The sequence below is a fragment of the Anabas testudineus genome, chromosome 21, assembly GCF_900324465.2.
Source record: "Anabas testudineus chromosome 21, fAnaTes1.2, whole genome shotgun sequence".
Lineage (NCBI taxonomy): Eukaryota > Metazoa > Chordata > Actinopteri > Anabantiformes > Anabantidae > Anabas > Anabas testudineus.
The window spans coordinates 13,809,903-13,819,155 of record NC_046629.1 but is presented as its reverse complement, the minus strand read 5'-3'; the positions used below and the strand labels follow the sequence as shown (position 1 = coordinate 13,819,155).

The 9,253-nt window shown below is 42.0% G+C and overlaps 2 protein-coding genes across 2 annotated transcripts; one reads left to right on the top strand and one right to left on the bottom strand.

Annotated features, from left to right (window-relative positions):
- The first annotated feature begins 1,143 nt into the window (after positions 1-1,143).
- LOC113173736 (polypeptide N-acetylgalactosaminyltransferase 5) lies at positions 1,144-6,124 on the top strand. Its single transcript, XM_026377264.1, has 10 exons — positions 1,144-2,314; positions 2,403-2,569; positions 2,711-2,830; positions 3,249-3,384; positions 3,496-3,615; positions 3,742-3,859; positions 3,937-4,266; positions 4,573-4,653; positions 5,007-5,159; positions 5,372-6,124. The coding sequence occupies exons 1-10, from the start codon at positions 1,185-1,187 to the stop codon at positions 5,510-5,512; spliced, it is 2,496 nt and encodes an 831-aa protein (XP_026233049.1). The 5' UTR covers positions 1,144-1,184; the 3' UTR covers positions 5,513-6,124.
- A 106-nt stretch (positions 6,125-6,230) lies between these two features.
- LOC113173522 (ermin-like) lies at positions 6,231-8,886 on the bottom strand. Its single transcript, XM_026376949.1, has 2 exons — positions 8,234-8,886; positions 6,231-7,151 (listed from the first exon to the last, which is right to left on the bottom strand). The coding sequence occupies exons 1-2, from the start codon at positions 8,700-8,702 to the stop codon at positions 6,742-6,744; spliced, it is 879 nt and encodes a 292-aa protein (XP_026232734.1). The 5' UTR covers positions 8,703-8,886; the 3' UTR covers positions 6,231-6,741.
- Between the last annotated feature and the right edge of the window lie 367 nt (positions 8,887-9,253).

Below are 9,253 nucleotides of genomic sequence, written 5' to 3'. Positions count from 1 at the left end.
CCTTAAGAGCTACTGCACAATCACCTTACCACGTAGGTGATTTTGACGCTGAATCTACAAAGTGAAGCTGTGAAGCTGCTAAATTGAGTTAAGTTAGGAACACGCTTCCGGTTGCCACATACAAAATAAAGTTTTGATTAAATTTTTTTTTTTTTTAGCAAACTGGAAACAGAAAGCAATGTCAGTTGATTGTCCCTTCAATTGCCTATCATCTGCATGATCATTCACAAGACTTAAAGGACACAACTAATTTGTTGTAAGCAAATTCTGAATGCAAAAAGAGTTTCAATAACACACCAGCAAAGGCACAGTAGGTGTGAATCAATAAATGATCGTGTCGTTTGTTTCAGGGTACTTCAGTGACTCCTATGGCTCCGTAAACAAGGTTCAAGGTTCATTCATGATCTTTCGATCCTAGGATGACAAAACAATCCCACTAATGTACTTGTACAACACAGGGTCACAAAAAAAATGAAAAATAAGCACAAAAAAAAGGCAAAAAGGGATCAAAACTACCAAAAAAACACTAAAAAATGCCCACAAAAAGAGCTAATTTTAGCCCTGTAATTTTCTAATAAATTAAATTCAACGTTTGTTTTTCCACGTTTACCTAAAACTCGAGCATCAAGCTCAGTAGAGGATGTGAATGTTTTATTTTGAAGGTAAAACACCGCATTTCCGGTGCTCCTCCAGCTGTTTCCGGGCAGCTTTGCTGGTTGCGCCCTAGGCCGAAACTTTCCTGTTCATCGGTCCAATCAGAGTTTCCTGAAGTGCAAGTCGGCTGCTACGTCCTCATGCGCAACTGTGGCGTTTAGATCCAGTGAGGAACCGAGTAACTTTGGTGAAGTTTTTTTTTTTTTTTTTTTTTTTTAGATCGTGCGGGACACTTTGTGGGCTTCCCGAAACAAACATGTCTCCAGGCGGCTGGACGTGACCGGAGCGGGACGGTATGGGAGAGGATCGCTCCATTGTAGCTTCGAGCTGGGCCATGAGTGTCAGACCCTGCTGGATTTCTGACTGACAACACTCACTACAGTCGCTGCTGTGTGCCGTGGATTATTTGGAGCATGCCACGCAGGCAGCTAACTTCACCAAAGACAAGAAAACTTTGACTGCAAACCGGAGGTGGCACTTCTTGACACTTTCTTTCTCTTCGCTTTGATTTAGTTTTAAGGAATCTGAACATGATGAAGGTTAGGAGATACTTGAGGGGGAGTGGGAGGGTGCTCGCATTTGTGTTCATTGCCTCTGTCATCTGGCTGCTGTTTGACATGGCTGCACTGCGCTTATCAATAAACGATGTGAACAGTCATCTGCTGAAGGAGCGAGTGATGAGAGAAAGAGAAGTGTTCAAGCAGCAGTCCAGGGTGACCCAGCTGGTGAGGGTCAAACACCCGGTGCAGAGGGTGGACTTGGATGTTGCACATGAGGGCAAAGGACCACGTCATTCAGACATCAAGGTATCCCAGGTGTACAGACAAGGAGGCAGGAAATGGGACCAAATGTTCGGGGACAAAAAAGTGAACTCTGTAGAGCAAAGAGGAGACAACGTCCTCAAAGCTGACCACTCCAAATCTGTAGTTTCTAACCATAAAGAAAAGGCGGCCCTGCAAAATGTTACATCGAAACAGAGTGTTCCCGTAAAGAAAAAAGCAGTAGACTTGGATCTGAGTGATGCAAAATTAGAGAGAGGTCGTTTAATCAATGTAGCAGTGTCTAATGTAACCGAGGTCACCAGTTCACCTGGTGCTCAGAAACTCAAGCATGCCCCTCCACCAACAACAGAGAAGAAGCCAAAGAAAGACACAAACGAAGCAGAGAAATCTGCAAGCGAGCCAGATTTAAAGGCAAACAAGAAAGCTGAGGATGAACCCGAGGCCAAAACTGCATCAAAGCTGAGCCAGCTTCAGGCCGAGGAGGCACACCCTGTTAAAACAACATCTAAACTCCCCAGCAAGGACGTTAGAGAAGGGCTAAACACTAATGGAGAAAAGAACCTGACAAAGACAAATGACAAGAGCGAACGAAGTGCACTGACAGGACGGCCGAAACCTCCAAACAAGCTCCCAGCAGGAGGTGAATCAAAGGCCAACTCCACTGCTGTCCGTAAAGCAGGTCTGCACAAAGTGCTGTCTCTGGATGTGACCGTCGCCCCCCGAGATGCCAACGCGGTGGGTCAGTTCGGTCAGGCAGCATTTGTTGCCAGTAATGAAGACGCAGAGGTGAGGAAGAGATGGGATGAAGGGCACTTTAACGTCTACCTGAGTGACAAAATCCCGGTGGACCGTGCCATCCCGGACACCCGGCCTGAGACGTGAGTGTGTTTTGTTTTTTTTTTCTTTCTGTACATTTGACCTCTCACCCTTCAAAGCCGCATTGTCCTGTTTTGTTGTGTTTTTCAGGTGCGCACAGAACCTGGTCCACGACGACTTGCCTTCCACAAGTGTGATTTTCTGCTTTGTAGATGAAGTGTGGTCCACGCTTCTCCGTTCTGTGCACAGTGTGCTCAACAGATCTCCCCCACACCTCCTCAAAGAGATTATATTGGTGGATGACTTCAGCACTAAAGGTAATGGCGTCCTGACTGCTTCACACAAAAGAGCGCACCAGGGTTTTATCAAGTACATCATTGGAGTTCTAATGATTATTCATATTTGCTGTCAGTTTTGTCAAATCATGTGTTTTATCACTTGCTTGCACTCACTGACAGACTATCTGAAGGAGCCACTGGATAAGTACATGTCCCAGTTTCCCAAAGTCCGAATCATTCGTCTGAAGGAGCGACAGGGTTTGATCAGGGCCAGGCTAGCTGGAGCTGCTGTCGCCAAAGGTAAGAGGCTACTGTGATTAATAATTTTTGTAATAAATGTCTTTAATGCAAGGAAGATGCGTTAAAGCCGGACGAGTAATATAATATTAAGATTGGATGCAGGTATTCGTCACATGGTCACACTAATTTAAAGTCTGACATAGTATTTACGGGTTTTTAAAATGGAAAACAATTATCTGGGTTTGTGATAGTTTGTATGTGTAACATCTGGCATTTAAAAATATACAGTACTGAAACTATTTATAATAGAAGCCCTCTCAAACGTGTACCTGCTCTGTATTGTATTTATAGTACGCTGATATACATTTTATTTACATAATGAACAAACTACCTTTTCAACAGCTCGAAGTTGTGCTGTTACAATGCAAATAGGGCTGTTTGTTTAACTGCAGCAGGATGTTTGCTTTCTCTCATGTAGGTGAGGTTCTTACCTTCCTCGACTCCCATGTTGAATGTAACGTGGGCTGGTTGGAGCCACTCCTGGAGAGAATCTACCAGGATCGCAGGAAGGTTCCCTGTCCGGTTATTGAAGTCATCAGTGACAAAGACATGAGGTGACTGAACACAGCCACATTTAAGTCGCATATAAGTCAGTTGTGTTTAATAGAAGAAAAATTAAATGTAATTTGGATGTGAGAGTTTTCATCCTGACTCTTTCTCTTCAGTTATATGCTGGTTGACAACTTCCAAAGAGGCATTTTCAAATGGCCTTTGGTGTTTGGCTGGAGCGCGTTACCAGATGAGTACATTAAGAAAAACAACATGACCATCTCAGATCCTATCAGGTGCCTCAAGTGTTCACTGCTCATTGTTCAGACATTTTTCTTCATACTTGATCAAAATCCCAGCTTTTTGGCTAACAGCTAATATTTAAGTGGTATTCTCATTTATTTATTTATTTAACCTCACAGATGCCCAGTTATGGCTGGAGGCCTTTTCTCCATAGACAAAAAATACTTCTATGAGCTCGGTGCCTATGATCCTGGCCTGGATGTATGGGGTGGGGAGAACATGGAGATTTCATTTAAGGTATATTACCTAACTAATTCATGAATAAAAGATATTCGGGGCACTACACTCACAACCCATTATTGCCATTGAAACAGATCTGGATGTGTGGCGGGGAAATCGAGATTATCCCCTGCTCTCGGGTGGGACACATCTTCCGAGGGCAGAATCCTTACAAGTTCCCCAAAGACAGGCAGAAGACCGTGGAGCGAAACCTGGCGAGGGTGGCCGAGGTCTGGCTCGACGAGTACAAGGACATTTTCTACGGCCACGGCTACCACCACCTTTTGAATAAAAAGGTCATCGACATCGGCAACCTCACGGAGCAGATTGAGCTGAGGAAGAAGCTCAAATGCAAGAGCTTTAGGTGGTACCTGGAGAACGTGTATCCGGACATGGTTGCTCCATTAGTCAAAGCTGAAGGCCTGGTATGTAAATGTCTTACAGCACTTTTTTTGTGCACATTATTTACATTATTCTAAATGATCAGTTAAAATCAAGGCTTGTTGAGCTTTCTCTGTGAAGCTATTGTCATCTCTACTGAAAGCCCTTTCACGAAGCCAACCCAAACACAGACTGCGATTGTCCTTGTTTGCAACAAAGACAATCTGTCTGTTTAAGCCTGTGACAGCATTCGCTCGTGATTCATAGAAGAGAAAGAAAAACGGCAACAAGTAAACAAATGTCTCGCAGCACTGTCGTTTTACTGTACATCATCACGTTTTGCCCCGTAGGTCTTCAATCGTGGCTTAAGAAAGTGCCTTGCTGTGGAGAAAAGCTCTCTGTCCTTTGAGATATGTGATCTCAGCAAACAAGTAGGTGTCTTTATTTTACCATCACGATGAATGAACTTATTTTAATTAGCCAGATTATCAGCAAGGTTATTACACACATGTGATATTATGCAATTTTGGCCCCTTGCCTCGACTAATTCTGGGGACATAACACAAAAATATCCAGGAATAGACCACAATGAATGCAATCATGATCCAAGACCCAAGCCATGATAAACAAGGGTGGAGTTCAAGAAGAGACCAAGCCTTTCCAAAATGTGGTCTTCTTGGATTCAGTGCTGCTGAGCTGAGCTGCCTCACTCCAAATCCTTCAGTTTTCATGAAGCATAATTATATCCCTGCCACTCCTCTCTTTGTCTGTTTCTGGTTTACAGAGTCAGCACTTTAATTACACCTGGATGAGGCACATTCGACAACAGGACCTGTGTGTCGCACCCCAAGGCTCAGGAAACGGCTTTGCTTTACGATTATGTGACAACGTCAAGCCTGAGCTGCGCTGGTTCCACAAATCGTCCAACTTAGCCCTGGTAGGTCGACTTCGGGTGTGCCTCTTACTTTGTCTCCTGTCTTTGTTTTTCTCTCCTTTCACAGCTTTTGTTATTTTAGAAATTCTGTAAGAACAAAGAAGGAAGCTAAATGTTGTTGTTGGATGAAAAATGATATTGTTCATGAATCAGGGGGTGTTTAGAGACGAAAAGGTTTTTCCATTAATTGGGTTTCCTGTTTTTTCCTTCTGAAGGCGGAGCACCTCATCACAGAGTTTGTCTCCCACCACATGTGCCTGGAGGCAGGGCCTCAAAGTGACACTCTTCGCCTAAATCCATGTGAACCCACCAACGCCTTTCAGAAGTGGCAGTTTACACACTACCATGCTCAGTGATAGGACAATAAGATTTATGTTTTAAACATGAACTACAAGTGACTTAACACCACGGTGCAGTCTGTGGTCCAGCCTCAGAACACAGGACCGTCCTGAGGAAGTGGGAAACACTGTAGTGGCGGTAAATATTGTGGTGTAAAGCAGATGGTGTGGGGATGTGCAATGTGCCTTTTTTTTTTTTTACTATTATTACTTAAGCATCAGCTGACCTTGGGTTGAAACGTTTGTGCCAGACGAAAGAGACTGGGGCCTGGTGTTGTTTAAAAATTTCACTGTGCACGGGGCTCCCCGGGAGACAACTCCATCCGATAAGCTCATTAGAGCAACATATAATTTCTCTGCCAAAGATAAAAGGATCAACAATGCCTTGTGTTTGCTCTGCTGGATCTGGATAAGGAGTAGAATTTTGTAATTTGTGTAAAACAATATGTCTGGAACTTTGTGTTGGGAAAAACGGCTGCTTTTCTGGTTTTTAAATGATGTGGTAATTAGGTGTAGATTTTTGTTGTTAAAATGTCTTTTTACTTTTTTGTTTTGTTTGTTTTTTTGTATTTTTGTCACTAGAGGGAAGTGTTGAATCAAAACACCCAATAAACCTGTGCTGTGATTTCATGACTGTGTGATGTATATGCAATTTCTTAAGAAAGAAAATGAAAATGATGACAATGATACCATTTTAATAGCGTGTTTCTCTTTATTTTTAATTTTTTTTTATCCACTACACATTAGGATAATACACTAAAAGAGTGTGTGCTTAGTTAATCAGTTACTTAACTGTAATAGCTTCACTACTCATTTACTCTCCAGAGGTTCAGATGCTGATGCTCTAATACCAAATAAGATCTTAGATAATATCACTAGTAGGATTATAAAGCCCTGAGCTTCTTATTTCTTTAATCCACTGTCCTCACATAACAAGATGTTTTCATGCTAAACTAATGAAAAACACAAAATGCCTCTTAAATATCAGATTACCTTCCTCAACGATCAGATGCTACACAGCAGATACTGCGTGAGCCGGAAGGTTAACGTGACCCCAGTGTGAGATTTTCTATGCTACTAATCTACAAGTAGGCTTCAAGCTCATACAACAAATAAATAGGTCAACTGTGTACCATGTGAGCTGCATGTGCGATCACTCTCCTCTCATGCTCATTTTTTGGTTATTGATCATGTCCAGCAGTTTTAATTTCCTGAAAAGGATATCAAAACATTTTTTTTTTTTTTTTTTACAAATTTATTATCATGTACTCAAACTCCTCTATCTTCTGCCGGGTGTTGCCCCTGCGGATCTTGCGGTAGGACACTGTGCTGTATCTCGAGGATGTGAGATGGTCAAAGGAAGTGTGGTCACTGTCACTGTGACTGGATTTCTTCGGCAGAGGCAGAGTAGAGTAGCCTGAACTGGGGCCATGATGAGATCCCACAGGAACATGGAAGTTGTGGTCCGGCTCAGGCTCCTGGTTTACCTCAAGTTGCCTGTTGCCTGCTGTCTGGAGTTCAGCACTCGGCATCTGTTCTAGGGCATTTTCTTCCCCGTTCAGCCTTGTATAACTCACATCACAGCACATGTCGAAGGGTTCGCTGTTTGGTGTCTGAGTCTCTAGCAACACTTTTTCCTCTTTAGTCTCTACATTTGCTGGAAATGAAAGGAAGAGAGTGATCTGCTTTGATTTCTGTAAACAAATATAGTGGCAAGAATAAGAGATTACGAAGTGACGTATGTGAACCTTTGCAATTTTATGGTTTTCTGCATTCATTTGTCATAAAATGTGACCTAATCTTCATCTAAGTCAAGAGTATTAACAAATATGATGTGCCATATATAATAATATAATATATAATTATACAAAAAAAACAACCATAAAAACCTCATAGTGCCAGTAAAAAAAGTATGTGTATGTTTGAATATTGACCAAAAAAACATAACTGGAGTCAGGCGCTAGCATAGCTGGAGTCTTGTTTAGAAGATTTGTTAGTAGGTGTGGACTAGACCTACTTTGACTGACAAAAACTACTCAAACCTTTTAAGTTTGCTGCTCACAAAAAGAATACACTTATTTGAGCCACAACTCTCCAAAAGGAGCTTTCAGAGGATCTACGATCAAGAATTGCTGATTTACATAAAGCTGGAAAGCGTTCACCAGTCTACAGTTAGACAAACAATCTACAAATGGAGACACTTTGGGACTGTGGCTACTCTACCAAGAAGTGGGCGACCAGTCAAAATGACCCCCAAGAGCACAACAAACACTCATTAATGAGGTGAAGAAACAACTCCTAATGACAGCAATAGATTTGAAGGCATCATTGGAACTGGCTAACATCCTTGTTCATGGGTCTACAGTAGGTAAAACACCGAACAACAGTTTGCAGCGATTGGGGCGAAGATGAATTCCCAAGTGTATCAAAAGATTCTTCTGAATAATGTGAGAATGTCTGTACATCAGCTGAAACTCTGTAGAAGTTGGGTGATGCAACAGGACAACAGTTATTAATTTAGAGGGTTCACATACTTTTTCCACTACACTAGCACTATGAGCTTTTTATAGCTGTTCTCAATAAAGACATGAATGATCTGATTTTTTTTTTACTTATTTTTTTAAGCACATTATATTGTTAATACTCTGCAGACCCTTAGATGAAGATCAGATCACATTTTCTGACAAATTAATGCAGAAAACCACGAATTTTCATAAGGTTCACATACTGCCACCGTACCTGTTTCTGATGAAATATTCAGCTTGTGCTGTGTTTGTATGTCTGCACTTGTGCTGTCTGGTTGTAGAGATTCTGCAGGATCGGACTGACGCACAGCTGCTTGTTCAGCCTGAACGAACACCTCCTTCTCCATCTCTCTATTTCCCTTGTCAATAACGGCTTCTGCTCCTGGATCATCTTCCTTCTGTGAGGTCGGTTCTTCAGCTGCTTCACTAGTCACAGCACCCTTGGTCTTTTTAGCACCAAAATCACAAGATGCGTTTGATTTTCTGTCCTGATGAGTTTGGTCCTCGTCACTGTAGAACACGGAATCATCTCCCTCCTCCATCAACCACACATCGGTTTCCTCGAGCTGGTCCTGGGTCTGCAGGCCGTCAAAGGTGACCTCCAGCACCCGGGCTGATGCATTTTCTTGTTCTACTGGCAGCATCAGATCCTCTGAAGGCATTGTACGTTTCTTCATCTCCATCTGGCTGTTTTGCTTTCTTCTGTGGTGTGACACAGCTCTGTTTGAGTATTTGTTGACACCAAAGTTAAACGACCTCAGATAATCATTTGTTTTTATTTGACATCTTCAAAGCATGAATAGAAAGTCCCATCTGAATTTCAGTCAGCAGTGCAAAGTAAAGCTCTCCAGTATTCTCTCTACTGCAAGTACCATGTAGTTATGTGTATGTGTGTGTGTGTGTGATGACTCATTGAATCACAGGGTTTTGTTGTAGACTCAACAAAGGATCTTTGTGATTCTGGCATCTGCGAATAGAGTGATTGTATTTGTTCTTTAATCTGTGCTGGGTGACCATGTTCAGCATTGTAAATCTGGATTAACATTCTCCTATACCCCTATGTTTTCTTTGCAGTCATTTAACTCCCAGAACCAGAAGTCCTGTTGAAAATGTAAGAAGCTCTTAATCCGAAGTGTGAAATGTTACCTTATACTTCACAAAGATAGGCAAAGAGAAAGATAGAATTATTCTATCATGCCAATATATTTTACTATATAATTTCAAGATTTTATAT

What these genes read in the sequence shown, in the direction of transcription:
- LOC113173736 (XM_026377264.1), top strand. Translation starts at nt 1,185, where the DNA reads ATGATGAAGGTTAGGAGATACTTGAGGGGGAGTGGGAGGGTGCTCGCA. An exon ending in GGATGACTTCAGCACTAAAG is followed by an intron (nt 2,570 to 2,710) that starts GTAATGGCGTCC and finishes ACTCACTGACAG; the next exon opens with ACTATCTGAAGGAGCCACTG. An exon ending in TGGAGCTGCTGTCGCCAAAG is followed by an intron (nt 2,831 to 3,248) that starts GTAAGAGGCTAC and finishes TCTCTCATGTAG; the next exon opens with GTGAGGTTCTTACCTTCCTC.
- LOC113173522 (XM_026376949.1), bottom strand. Translation starts at nt 8,702, where the DNA reads ATGGAGATGAAGAAACGTACAATGCCTTCAGAGGATCTGATGCTGCCA. An exon ending in GAATATTTCATCAGAAACAG is followed by an intron (nt 7,152 to 8,233) that starts GTACGGTGGCAG and finishes TTTCATTTCCAG; the next exon opens with CAAATGTAGAGACTAAAGAG.